Below are 23627 nucleotides of genomic sequence, written 5' to 3'. Positions count from 1 at the left end.
CTTCCATAGACTTCTTTCTAGTAATTTTCTGACTTAATGGCTAAGTTGGTATACGTCATTTCTTTAGCAGTTATAGACACAGTAGCAAACTTTTTGGACATGTATAGAACATTATACTTCCCATTTCATAATCTAAAGTCACTTACGGAGTGTGACACAGGGTAACCAGAATCTTAAGGTAATGTTGCTGTGCAATTGAACTGTATGGGTTTCAATCCTGGCTCAGAATTTTACTAGCTGTGTGGTTGTCATGTGAGATAGATCCCTCATATGGGATAATAATCATAATTGACATGTAAGGCTATGATGACTTCAGAAATTATTAGTGCCTAAAACATTTGCTTATTGCCTGGTGCTCCAAAAACACTCAGTTCTTGTCAGCCAGTGCTATGTGCAGATGACTGTATTAGAAATGGAGAGCAGTGAAATACAGGTGTATATGTAGGGAGGACTTTATCACTTTATAAATGTTAGCCCATTTTATCTTCAGATAAGGCAGGTATGATAATTTCCATTTTACGGATCAGCATGCCTCACTCCATTCAGAAAATCTGAAAAGAGAAAAACACTGCTAAGAAGCTACACAACTAGTAAATATTAGAAGAAAGATTTAAATGCAAGGTTTCTAGTCCAGTGATCTTTCACTGTACCAAAGTAAAAGGTATCCCCTAAAAGACGTACATATAAAGTACTGTGGGAGTTCAGATGAGAGAATTAAAACACTTTCATGAGCATCATTCAATTTAATCCTTACAATAACCCTGTGAGGTAGGCAGATAAGGGACTGGTATCTTCACTTTGCAAATGAAGCAGGGAAGGTTCCAAGATAGCCCCTGACTTGCTCAAGGTCACATGCCTATTCTGTGGCAAGACAAAAGTGGGACTGGGCCTTCCAACTTGCAGCCTGGTATGCGTTACATTGCTTTATGCTGCCTCAGAAAACCTCTGCTCCCTGCTCAGGATTAGAGGGCCACCTTTGCGTGATTGACATGGAGGATTCATCCTAGAATTCATCATGCATTACATTTCCAACACGGTGTTTACATCTTCCTTCCCCACTCTTCAGTGTTGTGGCTGTGCAGCTGATGAAGCTCGTTATGAAGGGAGGGTGTTGTGAAAGAAAGAGAACAAGACTCAGAATCCAAATCTCCACATTCTGGTCCTGGCTTACAGCCTGGCAAAGTTAGCCCCCCTTTCACTCTGCTTCTCTGTAAAAAATGTAAAGCCCTGTCCTTTCTACCTCAAAATGTCCTTAGATCATTGAGTAAGAGAATAGTGATTTAATTCTTCCAATGGGCTTAATGTATACTGAAAAATAAAACATGCCCTCTATAAATGCCATATACAAATGAATGACCCATTATTCGCTTGTGAGTTGACTGTGTGTCTGGCTCTGTGTTGAGAATAATAGAGAAGCCAACAGCCTCTTTGGAGGCAGTTTAATAATGTCGGGAGGATCATTCCACTGAGGAATATATAACTACACACTGAATTAAGTGCTCTAAAGGAAAGGAATGTGCTTCTGTGAGAGAAGACATGTGTGCATAATGTCCTGGCCATAATCAGGTCTATATTTTGAAAAGAGGACTGTAACTGCAGCGTGGAAGTTAGACCCCTGTGGTCATCCCGGTGGATGCAGGGAAACTATCTAGTCTATTGCAGAAGTCCAGGTGAGAGATGATGGTGAATCAGTGGAGAAGGAGCAGAAGAAATATATTATTCTAGAGATATTTAAGAAGCAGAATTGATAGCAGCTGACAGATTGGCAGTCATGGTGAGACAACGGATGTTTGCAAGGATAGTTCCTAGTTTTCTGGCTTATTTAAATGGAAGGATGGGAGGGTAACTCACTGACATTAGGATGCTGGAAAAGACCAGGCTTGAGAATGAAGATCATAAATTCAGCTTCAGACAATTTTTTTTTTTTTTTTTTTACATACATTCAAGTGGGAACATAAGTAGGGCCTTTGGAATAAGGAACCTGGCTAGAGCTCAGAGAAGTTTGGGCCGGAAATATGCAAATATGTCAGGAATTTGTCAGCATAATGGATGGTAACTGCAGGTTTCAAAGGAGAAAATGGGTCAGTCCCCTAACACCCCCCCCACCCCCAGAAAAAAGAAAAGGACCCAGAACTGAGTCATATTTATTAGGGACAGAGGCTAAAACTAAATAAAATTAACAATTTGAAACAAAAAGCTTTTTTTCCATGAAAGATAGGTTTTTTTTAATGTTTTATTGCAATAGCTACTTGTTATGTAACTAGTCCCTTGAATATTTACTAGATGCTGAAAATTTTAATTGAAAATTAAAAATTTTTAAAAGTCTGTGCCTCAGACTATGCTTTTTAACAATTCAAGAAAAAAAGGAATTTTTAGCCAAAATTTAGTCAAAATACCTTTGACCAACTAAATGATCTCCATTTTCCATTATGCTTTAACTGTTGGCAAGTCACCTGTGAACCCAGTTGTCCTTCAAGATAGTTCTTGATTTCAAACTCTATGGCTCTAGGGCAATAAAGAATGTGGCACTGAGTAGCTATTGCTGCTGTCATTTTGAGCCTTATTTTAGTAGACACCATATTTCAGTTTTGAAATCTTCTCATCATTGCACCATTTTTGTTGTCACTAAAAAAATAAGAGTAAAAGCAGAGTGAATAAAACGGGGATGCTAAAAATCTTTCCATTAAAATTGACATAGTTCCTTCTCTATAAAGCACCATTACTGTAACTCACCCCCCTTTAAGCAACTAATTAGGTGTTTGATACCTCAAGACAACATTTGTTGCTCACCTCACAGCTGTAACTAAATGTTAATTCCCTGGTGCACTTAGGCAAGACAATATGTGTTTACTTAATTTGTATACTAGAGACATGTTGTTACAAATGATCCAGTAAGAAACAGTATCATGCTTAATCTTTAAAAGTCTACTTACTTCTGAAATGTAAATACAGAAGTGTTGAATTCAGTTACACACACACCCACACACAATTTTCTATTCCCAACAAAGAATATTAGATTAGAAAGGCTACTTTGAGTAGATCCCACTCTGTTTTCAAATGATGGAAACAAAACCCAGGAAGATGAAGTGGCATGCCAAAGGCCACCCAGCTAAGGTGGGATAGAAAAATGGAATCAGATCCAGCCCTCTAAACATTTTGGAGATTACACTATGTGGAAATGTTATGCAGTTATTCTATTAACATTTTTGCATTTATTTACATATTCATTTAAAAATCTTTGAGCACCAGCAACATAGTCATATTTATATTCAGTGGGTACATATGCTGAGTGAAAATGTGAATGGAATATGGTTTTTCTTCTAAATTCACAACTGAGTGAAAGACAGGCATCCCTATTAATACAATGTGATATGTGCTACAAGAGATCTATAAACCAAAAGAGCAAAAGCATGAAAGAGAGTATTTAATGCTGCTGGAATCAGAGGACATGATAGTAGGAAAGCTTCAGTCAAGAGATTTTATTTAGATTGGGCTTGAGGAATGAACAGGCTTTTGCCAAACTGAGAAGGAACTCTAAGTCAGGAAACGGTAACTCCAGGATAATTGAAACAAAACAAAATAAAACCAAACTAATGAAAGTCAGAATAGCAACAGACCAAGGAGTAGAGATGGATATGGCATTGTGGGGCAGGGTTAATTGTTGTAGATAAGTGTGAAAATGTTTGGGCCTCATCTTGATGGTCTTCAGACCTTGTCGCAAGGAGTTGGGATGTATTAACCATAGAATGGCAGCCAGCACAAAGTCTGGGGCATGGAGTTTACAGACTACAGATGTTAGAAGAGTATGTCCATCAGTAATCAATACAAGAAAGAACTGGGAAGATCAATGACCAAAACAAAACAAAACAAAACAAAAACCCCAAACAACAACAACAACAAAACCCAGAAAAAGCTATTATTCTAATACAATACATTGTAAGTACAAACCAGAGCAGGGCTGGATGTCAGGCACAGAAGAATATAGCCTAAGCGGAGTTAGGTCTTAATGCAACTTGTACAAGGGTGCCTTCTATGATACCATCTTGGACTTTGTGCCTCAGAATGTATCAGCACCTAAGACTTCACCATCTGATCTCAGAAAAGCAGCAGCATCCTCTTTATTAAGTCACAGAGTGTGGAGTTGCTTTTATTTATTTTTTAAAGATTTTATTTATTTATTTTAGAGAGGGAAAGAAAGAGAGCAGTGGGAGGAGTAAAGGGGGAGGGAAAGGGACCAGCAGACTCCATGCTGAGCACTGACCCCAACAAGGGGCTCAATCTCAGACCCTGAGATCCTGACTTGAGCTGAAATCCAGAGTCAGACACTTAACTGAATGATCCACCTAGGCACCCCAAGAATATGTTTATAAAACATAGATAGTATTGTCTAAGAGATCTCTACCAGGTGATCTAAAGCACCCAAAGTTTTACTCCAGTAAACTCAAGTTTACAAGGAAGAAATTTCTCCTATTTGGGAACTCTTCTTGGTCTCCATGTAAGGGTCAAAGAAGGCAAGTTGCCCACAGTTGTTTTCAACCAGCAGGAGGAGACAGACTTTATGTATGTATGTATGTATGTATGTATGTATGTATGTATGTATGTATTATTCTTTGTGGATTTTCAGTTGATGGAGTTATAGTGAATGGATTCTAGAAAGCACAGGTGACTTGTTCGCTTTAGTTCAGTCAACTAATTTTGAACCTGCCCAAGCCCCACACTACCCACTCAGAGTCAGGGGAAGGGAAGTGAAGTCATGAAGCCTTGTCTGACAATATATCTGATGCCACAGACCATGGCTCTGAGCTCTGTGAATTTGAAGACAATTATGTCTTCAGAGTCAGAGGAGAGAACTTCATCAAGAGACAGCTGGTCTGGGCCCCTGCTGCTTTTCCAAGGGTAGTTGGTGCAGTAACAGGCAGAACACCCCACACAGTCATTGGGCCTGACAGCTACTGGTCTCTGTTCTTCAGACCCTAGTGTGTTTAACTGCCCATTTATAGAGGAGCATGGACCAGAGTGCACAGAGAGAAAATCCTAATTACCAGCTGGTCCAAGTGGGGGCTCTGGAGAGTATAACCACTTCAGGTGGCTGCCATTGGCTTATTGGGAGACGAGAGAAACACAGAGTAATACATTGCTCTTCCAAACTCAGGTGTGACTTACTTGTTGGGAAAATATTTGTGATGTTTTATTTTTGAACTCTTAAAACATGAAAGGAATGATCAAAAGCCTGCGAATCTCTGGGGCTTGAACTGTACAAATCTGTGAAGGACAACAGGCAGGAAATGCCAGTATCCCAGAATGCATTACTATGCCTCTAGCAGTTTGAAGACCACCCCAACCCCCTTGTAGGACCCGAGGAGGTACCAGAGCAGCCTGGCAACAAAGCCCAGGCACTAGCAGTAAGGACACCACATTTCACAGGGCTGTTCAGCTATCCTGTGGAACACAGAGAACACCAATTCCTTCTCAGTTTGCTGTCAGTGAAGCCTCCGCCTTTTAAGGAGGTTACTATTTCCATTATTGGAACTTATTCAATACTTCTAGTTATGACCACTTTTAAAATTTAACTTATTTTGGAAAACAAAATTAATCTTACAAAAATATTTTTAAAAAGTGTTTTGTTTTGTTTTGTTTGAAGAGAGTAATGGAGCAGACCCATAGAGCTCAACGAAATCTATTGATATATTTTTTTATTTTATGATTACACCTCTTAATTTCTCTCCTCAAATTCATATATATATATATATATATACATATATATACATATATAATTATAATAATAAAAATTACAACAATAACTATCATGTATATGAAACTCCATGTTGATTCCCAGGCAACCTGCCTCCTGCCTTATGTGGTTTACATACAGTATCTCATTTAATTTTGGTTATTTTTTTCTTCTAATATTTTATTTATTTACTTGACAGACAGAGATCACAAGTAGGCAGAGAGGCAGGCAGAGAGAGAGGAGGAAGCAGGCTCCCCGCCCAGCAGAGAGTCCGATGCAGGACTCTATTGCAGGACCCTGGGATCATGACCTGAGCTGAAGGCAAAGGCTTAGCCCACTGAGCCACCCAGGTGCCCCTCTCATTTACTTTTTGAAAAACTCTGTGCGTTAAACATTTTCATGGCCCCAATCAGCACCTGAGGAACCAGGCCCAGATAAATTAATAAGAAAGTCAAAATAACAATTCCAGACTTAAGAATGCTGAATACACCCACAGCTTCCAAAGCATTTTGATGCAAACTCACTTTGATAAAATGAGCAGATTTCTGAAAAGAGGCACATAAATTTGAAATGTTTATATTAAATCATTATTTTAAGCCACTAACCGCCTACACTGAAGAAACTAGTGGTCAATCCAGGGCAGTACTAGCATGTGATGAGAGCAGAGGTGTAGAGTGGTGTTGACGGTATTTAGGAAAAATACACTGAATTTGCTTAAATTGTATTTTTTTTCCAGATTGCTACTGTTGAAATATTTTCTAAAAATGGTTTGTTCAGTGTGCCTGGGTGACTCAGTTGGTTGAGCGATTGCCTTCAGCTCAGGTCATGATCCTGGCGTCTGGGGATCCGGTCCCACATCGAGCTCCCTGCTCACCGGGGGTCTACTTCTCCCTCTGACCTTCCCCTTTTCATGTTCGCTCTCTCTCATTCTCTCTCTCTCTAATAAATAAATGAGAAATCTTTAAGAAAATGCTTTGTTCACACTTAATGTAATATGGAGGAAGCATCAATTGTTCATATAATGAATATACTTTTTTCTGGACTATTATTAATTTGGAATACTTTTTGGAGGCTGATAGAGATTATGGGTACTTAAAACTCCCTCCCTCATAATAAAACCCAGCATCTGCTTTTATACGTGAGTGATATTTTCATTATATGATCTTGGACATTCTTACATGGGCTTACCCAAATTTTCTTGATTATTTTCTCTTTTCCTTTGAAGAACACTTGCTGAAGAGATTATGTCAGCATGTCCCAGAACACAGCTCATTTACCTCAGTTCTTTAGTACTATATGAATAAAGTCAACTATGAAAGCTGTCTTTCCTCATAGATACCCAAGAAGTTTGGTATCTGACCTTTAATAATAACTATGTTGTCATGGATGACTAGAAAAGATATCAGAGTGGGGGACAGATTCATCTCACAGTGGTTTCTGAATGCCTAGCATCCCTTCTACTCCTTTGGAAACTCAGGTCTTCTACCCAAAGTGCCCATGACCCAAATAGCCCCACAATTCTTTCCCTACAATTGTTGAGTAATATCAATACTGGGTTTAGAAGCTGAAGCCCCAGATTCTGTATTTAACTCTGCTATCCACTAACTATGAGTCCCTTGGGGAAAAAAAAAATGCTGTTTTCCAAATACTTTTGCATCTATAAAATGATGATAAAATCACCCTATCTATATAAAAGTCTGCATGATGCAATGTATCTAAAAGTTCTTCTGCTAAAGAAAAATAAGTAAGGTACAAAAATCCATATAGCCAACAGGCGTACAATCTGGATTATGAGCTTTCATTGTTTGTTTTTTTTTTTCTTTTGTTTTGTTTTGTTTTCCCAAAGCAACTTGTTGGCCTGAATAATCTTAGGTGGATAGAATAGAGCAGTGTGGTATGTGGGAGCATTATCTGATGTCTTACCCCTACCTACTTTCAGTTACTGTTAAATCCCACCCAGCCTCTGCCCTATCCTCAGCCCCCACCATAAGTCACAGTTCAGCCTTGTAGCAACTTAAAAAGAGCACTTCTAAGGACTATCTAAACCTTAGGCTGTATTAAGATTCAAACAGGGTATTTGTTTGTTTGGTTGGTTTTTATTGTGGTAAATATATGTAACACACAATATTTACAGTTTTAACCATTTTTAAGTACAGAGTTCTGTGCTATCAGGTGCATTCAAAGACCTAGCACCATTCTCTGTCTCCAGAACTTTTTCATCTTCTCCAATTAAAAATCTGTACCCACTAAATAACTCTTCCTCTCTCTCCCTAGACTCTGGTAACCACTCAGGGTATATATTTTAATTATTATTAGTACTGGATAAAACAGCACTAACTGCGTAACAAACAAAGCCTAATATTTATAATGACTCAAACCTGTTTGATTCTTTTTTTTTTTTTCAGTTAAATAGTTTTATTAACATATAATGTATTATCTGCCTCAGGGGTACAGGTCTGTGAATCATCAGTCTTATACAATTCACAGCACTCACCATAGCACATACCCTCTCCAATGTCCATAACCCAGCCACCCTATCCCTCCCCCAACACCGCCCAGCAACCCTCAATTTGCTTTGTGAGATTAAGAGTCTCTTATGGTTTCTCCTTGACTCCTCTATCATCAATATATGACTCCCGGGCACCCGGGTGGCTCAGTGGGTTAAAACCTCTACCTTCGGGGTGCCTGGGTGGCTCAGTGGGTTAAGCCGCTGCCTTCGGCTCAGGTCATGATCTCAGGGTCCTGGGATCGAGTCCCACATCGGGCTCTCTGCTCAGCAGGGAGCCTGCTTCCCTTCCTCTCTCTCTGCCTGCCTCTCTGCCTACTTGTGATCTCTCTCTCTCTCAAATAAATAAATAAAATCTTTAAAAAAAAAAAAAAACAAAAAAAAAACAAAAAAAAAACCTCTACCTTCGGCTCAGGTCATGGTCCCAGAGTCCTGGGATGGAGGCCGGCATCGGGCTCTCTGCTCAGCAGGGAGCCTACCTGCCTCTCTGCCTACTTATGATCTCTGTCTGTCAAATAAATAAATAAAATCTTAAAAAAAAAAAATGACTCCCAACATAGCCATGCTTGCCTACCTCAAGCTCCTAGGTGAAGGAGGAGAACACAGAAGTAAACACGTTACTAGGCCAGGCCTGGAATCAGAACATGAAGGGTTCACTCAAACTCACTCGGTAGACCGAGTCCCATGGCTTCATCTAGACCTCACAGGGGCTGGGAAATCCCATCAAGCATGTTAAGAAGAAAAAATGGGTTTGAGGATGAATCAACTAGTCTCTGTCATATCTGTCAAATTCACATTGCATACATGCCCAAGATTTACCATTAATGCCCTTAAAAGTTTGTTTTTATTTTTCTCTTTGGAAACCTGTTTTGCCCTGAGACAAAACTAGGTTTCATTTTAAGTATCTCCCCAGACAAAATAAAAACAAATTGCAAAGTTAAAATGTGCATCCAATCCCACTAAGATGCAGGAGATACCATCTAGAAATGGAAACCTTAACAAACAGTTGAGTAGCTCAGGAGTTCCTTCTTTACCTGCCAAGTCAATTCTATGAAACCAAGGAGGATACAAGCGTCTATAATCATGTGTATCTTTAAAGAACACTTTAGTAGCTATTGTTTCTTCTATGTTAGCATCTATATCGGGAGAGCTTGCCCTCTCCTAATATGCACTACCGGTTGCACCAGGATCAGCATATTAATTTATTTGTGTAGAACAACTGAGGAAGGTTTTGGTTGGAAAATGGACTGGACACATGTAGATGTGGCTTGAAGAACAAGGCAAGTTGACATGTGTTGCAGTTTCTCCTCACGTAGAAAGGAATCTACCCTCCTTCACTAATTGCACTTAACCACAGGAGCTCAAGCTCCGTGCACATCAGCACTTAGCATCTGTCTTTTCCTTTCCTACAATGAGAGAAAATGCATAAATGCATTTGTTGGCAATACTGACAAAGACCGATTTGTGGAATAATTGAGACCTTGATTTCTAGCATTAGCCGGATGTTTACGAAATGCATCTTCCTGTCTACATTCCAGATGTTTCTTCTTATTTTAATAGCTCTTTGTCATGAGTTTTGCATTCTGAATTGTAAAGCGTTGAGGGAAAAGACTTTCATTTGCAAGTTTCATGGCGATGGCATAAACTTGAGCTCCCCCAAAACCCTGCAGTATTTATGTGTGGGTCCTTCCAGTTTGCTTTTCACAATAAACCTCAGAGGCCTTGATTTACAGCAAAGTCAGCATGAAATGGTCAGCAAACCTTGGTCCACCTCACTGCTTTGGCACATTAAATAAAGGTTTGGCTAAAAGCATTGATGTTAGAATAATCTTTCCCTGAAACTTTTACTTCCCAGGGAACGAGCATTGAATACATCCCAACCTGGGTCCCTTCAGCTTACCGTGGGAAACCTGAAGCCAGAAGCCATGTACACCTTCCGAGTTGTGGCCTACAATGAGTGGGGACCAGGAGAGAGTTCTCAACCCATCAAAGTGGCTACACAGCCTGAGTGTGAGTATAAACATAGAAAGACACATTTAGAAAGTATTTCTTTTTGCTGGTAATCTCCTTGAATCCTCTCCTAGAAATTAAGGTTAAAATGGAAGGAATAATTCCGGAAGGAGCATATTTAACTTGAGGATTTTTAAAGGTAAGATAACGTTTTAACAAAATGGCCTCCCCACTTAGGCCGTCAAGGCAAATTAACAACTAGGAAGGCCTAATCCATCCATACAGTTTCCAAGTTCACTTCCTAAGTGACTGACTGACTCTGCTGGGTAGGCCTTTATCATCAGCATCAGGATTCAGCCGCCTTCGACTGACTTTTTAGGTTTCCCAAGTTTGTTTATGAAGAACACCAAAGGTGAGAGAACAGGGACCTGTTTTAATTAATTTTTTTTTAAAGATTTTATTTATTTATTCGACAGAGAGAAATCACAAGTAGGCAGAGAGGCAGGCAGAGAGAGAGGAGGAAGCAGGCTCCCTTCCGAGCAGAAAGCCCGACGTGGGGCTCGAACCCAGGACCTGGGATCATGACCCGAGCCGAAGGCAGCAGCTTAACCCACTGAGCCACCCAGGCGCCCCTGTTTTAATTAATTTAATTAATTAATTTAAACTTGCTCTGGATGCCCTTAAGGAGATTCCAACTGCCAAACTCAACTCAAGAAAGGAAAAGAGATAATCTCTATTGGCCAATCTCACTATCTTCCAACTTAAATCACTCTTTTAAGCTATATTATCCCAATGTAAAGCAATTCAATATTCCTTGACCATGTGATAATTCAGCGATTTCTACTTTTATAAAAGAATAGCTCCAAGGCTATATATTTGAAGGATATATATTTTATAAAATTTTATTTTTTTTCCCTACAAGCTTCTAATGTTATTTGAAAAGATGGATTACTGATGAGCAGTTTGTCAGCATTATTTTGTTAAAAATTTATTATAATATAAAGTGTAAATGAAGTGACTACCTATAACAAACTACATTATTTGAAGACCTAGCTGTATCTACTCCTTTTTCTTTTTATTAATGATACTACTCTGCTCATATTCCTGCTCATTTTATTTAAAACTATGTTTCATTTCAGAATCATCTCCTATGCTTTTGGAAGAAGGTGAAATAGAAATTAGAAATATTTTAATTGGTAAATGAGGAAATAATATTTGCATTATGTCAGTTCTTGAGTATTTTAATTTTTTAAAGATCTTATTTATTTATTTGAGAGAGAGTGAGTGTATTTGTGCATGGGTAGGGGAGGGAGCAGAGGGAGAAGGAGTAGCAGACTCGCCCCTGAGCATATGCCCGGCTTGATCCCAGGACCCTGAGATCATGACCTGAGCTGAAGCGAGACACTTAACCAATGGAGCCACCTGGTGCCCCTACTTCTTGGAAGTTTTAAATCATCATGTTGAAGTAGAGAGAGCAGTTACCCACTGATAGGTAGTCTGGGTACTGGTATCATGTTCTATATTTGGCAAAATCTATATTTTTCCCCCACTTAGCCAAGGCTGCAAAGAAAAAATGATAAAGAATTATAATAAAATATTTATTAGGGGTGGGGGAGATACCTAAGCTGTACAAATCTTAGAAATACTTGCCTCACAGAAATAAAACCTCAGATAGCATTTTTAAAGGCATAGTAATGTACAGGTTTCAGATAATAGTAGGAAATACAGGCTCCTGTGCAGGATCCAGAAGCTACAACGGGGTATTAAACCTCATTCCTTGCAGGACTTTGTACAACATCACTGGTTGTTATGCTCATGAATGAGGCTGGTTCTACTTCCAAGTTTCTGTTCTTGAGAATGTTTTTAAATGTTTGCATTTAAATCACTAAATAATGCCAATTTCCACTTCATAATATCTATGTTTTACTCGGCAGTTTCTTCATTGACTTACTCTTAATAGATCATATATAGAGAGAATCAATAACTTTTTATGAATATTTGGTATTTGTAATCAACAAAGTTGAATAAAAACAAACTAAATCAAAATATGTATTTCTAAAAAAATGGTATATGCCATGTTGTATGTAGACTGATAATTAAAAAACATCAAAAATTCTCTAAAGGGGATGGACTGGAGGGGATTATGCTAAGTGAAATAAGTCAATCAGAGAAAGACAATTTTCGTCTGGTTTCACTCATATGTGGAATATAAGTAATAATGCAGAGGCCAATAGGGTAAGGGAAGGGGCATTGAATGGGAAGAAATCAGTGAGGGAAATAACCCATGAGAGACTCTGGACTCGGAAACAAACTGAGGGTTGTGGAAAGGGAGGTGAGTGGGGGGATGGGGTAACCGGGTGATGGACATTAAGGAGGGCACGAGATGAGATGAGCCTTGCATGTTACGCATAACTGATGAATTATTGACCATTACATCAAAACTAGTGATGTACAATATGTTGGCTAACTGAACTTAAATACAAAAAAGAAAAAAGTTCTCTAATGGAAAACTTCATTCGATTTTCTAGTGGTAGAACTTAAACTTTAAAAGTATGTTCATTTTCAAAATATCCAATTTCTATGAATTATCTGAATTCTTCACTTCCTAATCTTAACGTTTCCCATAGAATTGTTTTAGTGTACATTTGAAGGCTGACTAGACATGATTACATTACATTCTGTAAAAACCCTAAGTAGTCAGCCTTGTTTTCTAAGACCGAGCAGCATTTTTTCTTCTATCAATTCCATTGTTTCTGTCTCCAGCTTAAATAATCAATTCTCAGATGATTTTTCTTTTTTTTTTTTTTTAATTTTTTTATTTTTTTCAGCATAACAGTATTCATTATTTTTGCACCACACCCAGTGCTCCATGCAATCCGTGCCCTCTACAATACCCACCACCTGGTGCCCCCAACCTCCCACCCCCCCACCCCTTCAAAATTCTCAGATCGTTTTTCAGAGTCCATAGTCTCTCATGGTTCACCTCCCCTTCCAATTTCCCTCAACTCCCTTCTCCTCTCCATCTCCCCTTGTCCTCCATGCTATTTGTTATGCTCCACAAATAAGTGAAACCATATGATAATTGACTCTCTCTGCTTGACTTATTTCACTCAGCATAATCTCTTCCAGTCCCGTCCATGTTGCTACAAAACTTGGGGATTCATCCTTTCTTTCTTTTTTTTTTTTTTTTTTTTACAGCTTTATAAACATATATTTTTATCCCCAGGGGTACAGGTCTGCGAATCGCCAGGTTTACACACTTCACAACACTCACCATAGCACATACCCTCCCCAATATCCATAACGCCACCCCCTCTCCCAACCCCCTCCCCCCATCAACCCTCAGTTTGTTTTGTGAGATTAAGAGTCACTTATGGTTTGTCTCCCTCCCAATCCCATCTTGTTTCATTTACTCTTCTCCTACCCCCTCGACCCCCAATGTTGCATCTCCTCTCCCTCATATCAGGGAGATCATATGATAGTTGTCTTTCTCCGATTGACTTATTTCGCTAAGCATGATACCCTCTAGTTCCATACACGTCGTCGCAAATGGCAAGATTTCATTTCTTTTGATGGCTGCATAGTATTCCATTGTGTATATATACCACTACTTCTTTATCCATTCGTCTGTAGATGGACATCTAGGTTCTTTCCATAGTTTGGCTATTGTAGACATGGCTGCTATAAACATTCGGGTGCACGTGCCCCTTCGGATCACTACGTTTGTATCTTTAGGGTAAATACCCAGCAGTGCAAATGCAGGGTCATAGGGTAGTTCTATTTTCAACATTTTGAGGAACCTCCATGCTGTTTTCCAGAGTGGTTGCACCAGCTTGCATTCCCACCAACAGTGTAGGAGGGTTCCCCTTTCTCCGCATCCTCGCCAGCATCTGTCATTTCCTGACTTGTTAATTTTAGCCATTCTGACTGGTGTGAGGTGATATCTCATGGTGGTTTTGATTTGTATTTCCCTGATGCCGAGTGATATGGAGCACTTTTTCATGTGTCTGTTGGCCATCTGGATGTCTTCTTTGCAGAAATGTCTGTTCATGTCCTCTGCCCATTTCTTGATTGGATTATTTGTTCTTTGGGTGTTGAGTTTGCTAAGTTCTTTATAGATTTTGGACACTAGCCCTTTATCTGATATGTCATTTGCAAATATCTTCTCCCATTCTGTCAGTTGTCTTTTGGTTTTTTTAACTGTTTCCTTTGCTGTGCAAAAGCTTTTGATCTTGATAAAATCCCAATAGTTCATTTTTGCCCTTGCTTCCCTTGCCTTTGGTGATGTTCCTAGGAAGATGTTGCTGCGGCTGACGTCGAAGAGGTTGCTGCCTGTGTTCTCCTCGAGGATTTTGATGGATTCCTTTCTCACATTGAGATCCTTCATCCATTTTGAGTCTATTTTCGTGTGTGGTGTAAGGAAATGATCCAATTTCATTTTTCTGCATGTGGCTGTCCAATTTTCCCAACACCATTTATTGAAGAGGCTGTCTTTGTTCCATCGGACATTCTTTCCTGCTTTGTCGAAGATGAGTTGACCATAGAGTTGAGGGTCCATTTCTGGGCTCTCTATTCTGTTCCATTGATCTATGTGTCTGTTTTTGTGCCAGTACCATGCTGTCTTGATGATGACAGCTTTGTAATAGAGCTTGAAGTCCGGAATTGTGATGCCACCAACTTTGGCTTTCTTTTTCAATATTGCTTTGGCTATTCGAGGTCTTTTCTGGTTCCATATAAATTTTAGGATTATTTGTTCCATTTCTTTGAAAAAAATGGATGGTACTTTGATAGGAATTGCATTAAATGTGTAGATTGCTTTAGGTAGCATAGACATTTTCACAATATTTATTCTTCCAATCCAGGAGCATGGAACATTTTTCCATTTCTTTGTGTCTTCCTCAATTTCTTTCATGAGTACTTTATAGTTTTCTGAGTATAGATTCTTAGTCTCTGTGGTTAGGTTTATTCCTAGGTATCTTATAGTTTTGGGTGCAATTGTAAATGGGATGGACTCCTTAATTTCTCTTTCTTCTGTCTTGTTGTTGGTGTAGAGAAATGCAACTGATTTCTGTGCATTGATTTTATATCCTGACACTTGACTGAATTCCTGTACAAGTTCTAGCAGTTTTGGAGTGGAGTCTTTTGGGTTTTCCACATAGAGTATCATATCATCTGCGAAGAGTGATAGTTTGACTTCTTCTTTGCCAATTTGGATGCCTTTAATTTCCTTTTGTTGTCTGATTGCTGAGGCTAGGACTTCTAGTACTATGTTGAATAGCAGTGGTGATAACGGACATCCCTGCCGTGTTCCTGACCTTAGCGGAAAAGCTTTCAGTTTTTCTCCATTGAGAATGATATTTGCGGTGGGTTTTTCATAGATGGCTTTGATAATATTGAGGTATGTGCCGTCTATCCCTACACTTTGAAGAGTTTTGATCAGGAAGGGATGCTGTACTTTGTCAAATGCTTTTTCAGCATCTATGGAGAGTATCATATGGTTCTTGTTCTTTCTTTTATTAATGTGTTGTATCACATTGATTGATTTGCGGATGTTGAACCAGCCTTGCAGCCCTGGAATAAATCCCACTTGGTCGTGGTGAATAATCCTTTTAACGTACTGTTGAATCCTATTGGCTAGTATTTTGGCGAGAATTTTTGCATCTGTGTTCATCAAGGATATTGGTCTGTAGTTCTCTTTTTTGTTGGGATCCTTGTCTGGTTTTGGGATCAAGGTGATGCTGGCCTCATAAAATGAGTTTGGAAGTTTTCCTTCTATTTCTATTTTTTGGAACAGTTTCAGGAGAATAGGAATTAGTTCTTCTTTAAATGTTTGGTAGAATTCTCCCGGGAAGCCGTCTGGCCCTGGGCTTTTGTTTGTTTGGAGATTTTTGATGACTGTTTCAATCTCCTTACTGGTTATGGGTCTGTTCAGGCTTTCTATTTCTTCCTGGTTCAGTTGTGGTAGTTTATATGTCTCTAGGAATGCATCCATTTCTTCCAGATTGTCAAATTTGTTGGCGTAGAGTTGCTCATAGTATGTTCTTATAATTGTCTGTATTTCTTTGGTGTTCGTTGTGATCTCTCCTCTTTCATTCATGATTTTATTTATTTGGGTCCTCTCTCTTTTCTTTTTGATAAGTCTGGCCAGGGGTTTATCAATCTTATTAATTCTTTCAAAGAACCAGCTCCTAGTTTCGTTGATTTGTTCTATTGTTTTTTTGGTTTCTATTTCATTGATTTCTGCTCTGATCTTTATGATTTCTCTTCTCCTGCTGGGTTTAGGGTTTCTTTCTTGTTCTTTCTCCAGCTCCTTTAGGTGTAGGGTTAGGTTGTGTACCTGAGACCTTTCTTGTTTCTTGAGAAAGGCTTGTACCGCTATATATTTTCCTCTCAGGACTGCCTTTGTTGTGTCCCACAGATTCTGAACTGTTGTGTTTTCATTATCATTTGTTTCCATACATTTTTTCAAATCTTCTTTGATTTCCTGGTTGACCCATTCATTCTTTAGAAGGATGCTGTTTAGTCTCCATGTATTTGGGTTCTTTCCAAATTTCCTCTTGTTATTGAGTTCTAGCTTTAGAGCATTGTGGTCTGAAAATATGCAGGGAATGATCCCAATCTTTTGATACCGGTTGAGACTTGATTTAGGACCAAGAATGTGATCTATTCTGGAGAACGTTCCATGTGCACTAGAGAAGAATGTGTATTCTGTTGCTTTGGGATGAAATGTTCTGAATATATCTGTGATGTCCATCTGGTCCAGTGTGTCATTTAAGGCCTTGATTTCCTTGTTGATCTTTTGCTTGGATGATCTGTCCATTTCAGTGAGGGGAGTGTTAAAATCCCCTACTATTATTGTATTCTTGTCGATGTGTTTCTTTGATTTTGTTATTAATTGGTTTATATAGTTGGCTGCTCCCACGTTAGGGGCATAGATATTTAAAATTGTTAGATCTTCTTGTTGGACAGTTCCTTTGAGTATGATATAGTGTCCTTCCTCATCTCTTATTATAATCTTTGGCTTAAAATCTAATTGATCTGATATAAGGATTGCCACTCCTGCTTTCTTCTGATGTCCATTAGCATGGTAAATTCTTTTCCACCCCCTCACTTTAAACCTGGAGGTGTCTTCGGGTTTAAGATGAGTTTCTTGTAGGCAACATATAGATGGGTTTTGTTTTTTGATCCATTCTGATACCCTGTGTCTTTTGATTGGGGCATTTAGCCCATTAACATTCAGGGTAAGTATTGAGAGATATGAATTTAGTGCCATTGTATTGCCTGTAAGGTGACTGTTATTGTATATTGTCTCTGTTCCTTTCTGATCTACTACTTTTAGGGTCTCTCTTTGCTTAGAGGACCCCTTTCAATATTTCCTGTAGAGCTGGTTTGGTATTTGCAAATTCTTTCAGTTTTTGTTTGTCCTGGAAGCTTTTAATCTCTCCGTCTATTTTCAATGATAGCCTAGCTGGATATAGTATTCTTGGCTGCATGTTTTTCTCATTTAGTACTCTGAATATATCATGCCAGCTCTTTCTGGCCTGCCAGGTCTCTGTGGATAAGTCTGCTGCCAATCTAATATTTTTACCATTGTACGTTACAGACTTCTTTTCCCGGGCTGCTTTCAGGATCTTTTCTTTGTCACTAAGACTTGTCAATTTTACTATTAGGTGACGGGGTGTAGACCTATTCTTATTGATTTTGAGGGGGGTTCTCTGAACCTCCTGAATTTTGATGCTTGTTCCCTTTGCCATATTGGGGAAATTCTCTCCAATAATTCTCTCCAATATAACCTTCTGCTCCCCTCTCTGTTTCCTCTTCTTCTGGAATCCCAATTATTCTAATGTTGTTTCGTCTTATGGTGTCACTTATCTCTCGAATTCTCCCCTCGTGGTCCAGTAGCTGTTTGTCCCTCTTTTGCTCAGCTTCTTTATTCTCTGTCATTTGGTCTTCTATATCGCTAATTCTTTCTTCTGCCTCATTTATCCTAGCAGTGAGAGCCTCCATTTTTGATTGCACCTCATTAATAGCTTTTTTGATTTCAACTTGGTTCGATTTTAGTTCTTTTATTTCTCCAGAAAGGGCTTTTATATCTCCCGAGAGGGTTGCTCTAATATCTTCCATGCCTTTTTCAAGCCCGGCTAGAACCTTGAGAATCATCATTCTGAACTCTATATCTGACATATTACCAATGTCTGTATTGATTAGGTCCCTAGCCTTTGGTATTGCCTCTTGTTCTTTTTTTTGTTGTGAATTTTTCCGCCTTGTCATTTTGTCCAGATAAGAGTTTATGAAGGAGCAAGTAAAATACTAAAAGGGTGGCAACAACCCCAGGAAAATATGCTTTAGCCAAATCAGAAGAGATCCTGAATTGTGAGGGGGGAGAAAGGGGATAAAAAGGGGTTCAGAAAGAAAGAAAAAAAAAACTATTAAAAAAAAGAAAGCCGATAAAGAAAAAATATAAAAAGAGGAAAAAATATATATATATTAGATAAACTATTAAAAAACGTTAAAATAAGAAAACGGTAAAAGTTAAAAAAAAATTTAGCAGAAGAAGAGAAAAAGAAAAAAAATTGAAAAAGAAAAAAATATTAAATTAACTGCAAGGCTAAAAAATTATGGGGAGAAAGCCATGAATTCCATGCTTTGCTTTCTTCTCCTCTGGAATTCCGCCGTTCTCCTTGGTAGGTGAACTTGGTCCTGGCTGGGTTTCCCCGTAGATCTTCTGGGGGAAGGGCCCGTTGTAGTGATTCTCAAGCGTCTTTGCCCCAGGCGGAGTTGCACCGCCCTTACCCGGGGCCACGCTGAGTCATCCGCTCGGGTTCGCTTTCGGGAGCTTTTGTTCCTTGAGCGCTTTCCGTAGAGTCCGGAGGACGGGAATAAAGATGGCGGCCTCCCGGTCTCCGGCCTGGAGGAGCCGAGAGCCCGGGGCCCCACTCCTCAGTGCGCCCTCAGAGAACAGCGCCAAATGACTCCCGTCACCCTGGCCTCTGGCCGCGCTCCGAGCTGACCGAGCCTGCGACCGGTTCAAGGCAACCCTGAGCTGAGAGTCACTCCTCGGCTCTGTCTCTGCAGCCGGCTTCCCCGTTCTAATACCGGTAAGCTCTGCGACACTGAGACACCCCCGATCCTTCTGCGACCCTGCGGGACCTGAGGCCGCGCTTACCCCGCCTGGGCTTCACCCCAGTTAAGCCTCTGGAGCGATGTCCCTCAGCGGAACAGACTTTTAAAAGTCCTGATTTTGCTCCGTTGCTCCGCCGCTCGCCGGGAGCCGGCCCCTCCCCCCGCGGTCTATCTTCCCGTCGCTTTGGATTCACTTCTCCGCCAGTCCTACCTTGCAGAAAGTGGTTGATTTTCTGTTTCTGGAATTGCTGTTCTTCTTCTCTTCAATCTCCTGTTGGATTTGTAGGTGTTTGCAATCTTTAGATAAGCTATTTAGCTGATCTCCCGCTACCCGAAGTAGTCTCAGCCTGCTACTTCTCCGCCATCTTGACTCCTCCCTGGTCTTTCTCCGGATTTTTCTTTTTTAAAATCACTTTCTTTTATGCCAACTTTTCCAAGCCACAGGAAAGAAAGGATACCAGCTAATAATAATGCCTCATTTCATGAAACTATTACTTATCATATAACATTCTCTGCCATATTTAGTATCATTAATAAAAAGAAAATCAGACAGTAATTATTGGCATCACACATGTGGCCTTAACTTGTTTAAAAAATGCCATGCCATAATTCAGTTTATAAGTTTGTTTGATAAACATCTGCTATGTTCCCAGTACTGTTCCCTGACATTTAAGGCACCTTAGAAAAGCGTATGTGTGTAATGAAAGAACAGCACTTAGGGATCTCAGAAGCTTCTTGAGGAAGCAAATATTCTAAATGTGTAACGATAATAAAGCAAGTAGAGTAAGGGAACTTGTAACAAGTTGTTAAGTGAAATATTACCATCTCAATCATGGCTTTACATGTGGCCCCATTACCTGTGATAGCTGAGGCATAATGTCTAGTTATTTTTGTATGCCCAAATCACATTGTGTCTGTCTCCTCAAATATGTGTATTTCAAAGACAGCTGCCTCAGACCTTTGTATGTCTTCCATTCAGAAGGTAGTCTGAGAGTTTGTGCAGAGGACCTCACTGGGTGCTTGTCTCTGTAAGCATTTATTTGCTTAGAAGTTAGCATAAATGATGATAAAACTAAACGATTGAGTGAAAAAAGCACATTGCTTGTTAGTACTACTATCTCATAGAAGTTATATTTTCCCCAGAAAATGAAACGTAGAATCTTTGTGCTTTAGTAACATGAAAGAGCTTTGAATTTTTTTCATTAACAGCAGTGATAATGGCCTTAGGATTCTAACCGTACTTTGGCCTTTAGTAACAGCACTGTTTTATTAAATCACTTCTGGTCTTACCACCATATGGAGTAAGACTTCTTTCCTTTGCCAGACATTGTTTACTTGGATGGTGACCTAAATCTGTTTTGTTGAGAATTACCTTGGAAAATTCACCTCCTACTTAGTGGATAGGTACATAGAAACAATTCAGCCTAGATAAACAGTACATTCAGAATATCCTTTAGATGTGCAAAACAGTTAGCCAACTCCTTCAATTCATTTAGATTAAGAATACTGTGTAGCTCACCTGCTGTCTTTACTACAGACATTAGGATAAATAAATTATGTTATCATGACTAATAGGTACTGCATGTGTACTTTATCTTCTCTTGTTAACACAAAATGCCATTTTGGCAATTTAAAAATATGTCTAGGATAAGGAACACTTCATCTTCTTCAAGTCTGCTCAGTAGTATACCAATTGCTGAGGAAGATGGAACATCCTAGAGATCCTGTGCTTCATTTCTCTCCTCTCCCCTCCTCTCTTCCCCTTCCCTTCACTTTCTCCCTTCTCTCCTCTTCCCTCCCTATCCCTTTCCCCTCCCCCCTTCTTTGTTTTGAGAGGAAGTTCAAAGGCTGATTTTATTATTTGGATGGAATTTCAGAATTTAGAGGGCAAGGTTTGGGGGAGGGGACATTTCTATCTTTATTTCTTTCCCTGACAAAATGATCTTATCTTTTGAAAATGTGTCTCATCTGGACGTGTGTTCGGTTGCTCCTTTTATCAGTGTTTTTCCAAATATGAGGGAGTAATTGTACACTAAAATTACATAGCTTTTATACAAATTGAATTTCAAGTTTTCCATAATATTTGAAAATATCAACTCTATTATGAAAACCATATTCTCAAGGAATAAACACTAATGGAAAATATGTCTGAAATATAAATCAGCCAGCAACTGTTTCTAAAAGTGCATACATTTTGTAGTAATCATTTAAAGAGATCAACAGCCCAAGATCCAGTTTATGAAATAATCACGCAGAATAGAAAAGCTTGATTTATAGGAAGGTTTATGTCCCCTGATTATATCTTCCTTTTGCTCAGCCCTTGCTTCTTTGCCCTGCCTTTATGGCGTATAATTTCTCCACTGTATTATCAGTCCGATTTAAGCCCCTGCCTGCTTAAGACTTGTCTAATCTTTTCATACCACATGTGGAGAGTTTTTGAATTATTATTTGGGGTCTTTTAAGATGCTGTTAAGTCAGTTTAATCATGAAGGGTGTTAAAATGGACCACATACAGGCTGGAGGTTTCAGTTAGAATGGGAAGCCTATTTGCTAGACCACAACCCAATTATCCACAAAGCCCTTTTATATTTGAGTTATAAGTAATATTCTTAGTCTGTTATATTTACACTGAAAAGATGAGTGAAAGCTACCCCCCCCCCAATTTGAGTCACTTTGGAATATAGCATCTAGAGGAATAGGCGTATTTTTCCCTCCTTCCTTGGAGATACACACACACACACACACACACACACACACAGTATTTGTAATCAACCAAGTTGAATAAAAACAAATTACATCAAAATACATATTTCTAAAAAAATGATATATGCCATGTTATATGTAGACTGACAACTAAAAATCTCATCAAAAATTCTCTAAAGGGAATGGACTGGAGGGGATTATGCTAAGTGAAATAAATCAATCAGAAAAAGACTATATATATATATTCTCATTCATTCAATCATTTCTTCATTCATTCATTCTTATAGGGCTCTATTTGTATGGTGTTATGAAGGCAACTGATAGGTCTCTGAGCATTGTCTACCCAAACATTACTACCTGCATCCTAGGTCAAGTTTCATAATCTTTGAGACCTTAGTTTCTCTGACTATAAACTGGAGATATGATTTATTCCTCCTCTTTCCAGGCTGTGAAGAAGAAATGTGGTAACATATAGGTGACTTCTGAGTCTTGCCTGGCATCTAGTAGGCAGTGGACAGAGAGAAACTCCCTGCCCTAACAGGATCAAATGGAACCATAATCCCTATTTCCTTGCTCTTGCAAATGAAGTGGGACACTCAGTAGGTAATAAGGCTAATATAATACCTTTTGATAGTTTGGAACTGGCTTGATTACTATATAATCAGCCATTTATATATTTTACTACTTTTCCCCTAATTATCCTCTGCCTGTAATTTACCAGGCTATGATAGACTGGTTTGTCCTCCAATTTTACCCAATATACATCTTTTCATCCCTAACTAAATGTTGAGGTCCTAAGATCAGAAAATACTCTTATTATCGCATAAAATGTATCACAACATTGCCATTTTATGAATAGCTGGTGGCTTCAAATTTGCTGGGAGAATCTGATCCATATATAATATATGGCCGAGATAGTAAATATCAGTTATATTTATTTCATACTGTTTCTATAAATTAAGTAAATCATAGTTCTCTCTAGCTCATTTATTTTTATCATGTGAGTTGGTTTTTGATTACGAAGTGCACTGTGTGGTGATTTGAGTGACTATTTGGGATGACTGTGAAAGGAAAGTTGACCATGATCCAATGGAAAATGATCCAGTTGCAGGGTCATGTGCATAATCGTAGGTTACTCATAGAAAGAAATAATGGTAAGTGCTGACATCCCATCGTTTCTTGGTAGCACACAGATGCTAATGCAGTTTAAAAGGTCTCTCATTGCAAAACAGGCTTTTAGGTGTACAAATACAAGATGAGAGACATTTAAAGGCTTATGGTTTGGCATCCTCAGCAACAGAAGACTTAAGTAATCCATTTGGATTTAATGGTCAATTAGGTGAGGTATTATGTCTTTTATAATGAAATATAGTAGTGGAAGAATTAGAGGGAAGCTTGGGAGGATGGATTGTTTAATCACACTAGAAGAATTCAAGGCAAATGCAAGTCACTCTGTAATTCATTCATGCATGTGTTCATTCAATCAAAAGTGATTCTTTTGTGCTAAGTTCTATACCTTCACTGTACAGTACAGTAACTATTAGTCACATGTGTTTATTTAAGGTTAGGTGCACTGAAGTAAAACAAAATTCAAAATCCTGGCACATTAGCTGT

At 38.9% G+C, this 23627-nt stretch overlaps 1 protein-coding gene across 3 annotated transcripts in view; it reads left to right on the top strand.

The window, feature by feature from the left end:
* The window catches only part of DCC (DCC netrin 1 receptor), a 1178115-nt gene that overhangs the window by 828654 nt on the left and 325834 nt on the right, over positions 1-23627 (top strand). For all 3 annotated transcript variants that reach the window (XM_047697659.1, XM_047697658.1, XM_047697660.1), the window contains one exon: positions 10093-10247. In XM_047697659.1, the coding sequence (XP_047553615.1) occupies positions 10093-10247 (155 nt within the window). The remainder of the gene's footprint in view (positions 1-10092; positions 10248-23627) is intronic.

This window comes from Lutra lutra, chromosome 12, assembly GCF_902655055.1.
Source record: "Lutra lutra chromosome 12, mLutLut1.2, whole genome shotgun sequence".
In the NCBI taxonomy this organism is placed as follows: domain Eukaryota; kingdom Metazoa; phylum Chordata; class Mammalia; order Carnivora; family Mustelidae; genus Lutra; species Lutra lutra.
This window is presented reverse-complemented; position numbering and strand designations above follow the sequence as displayed.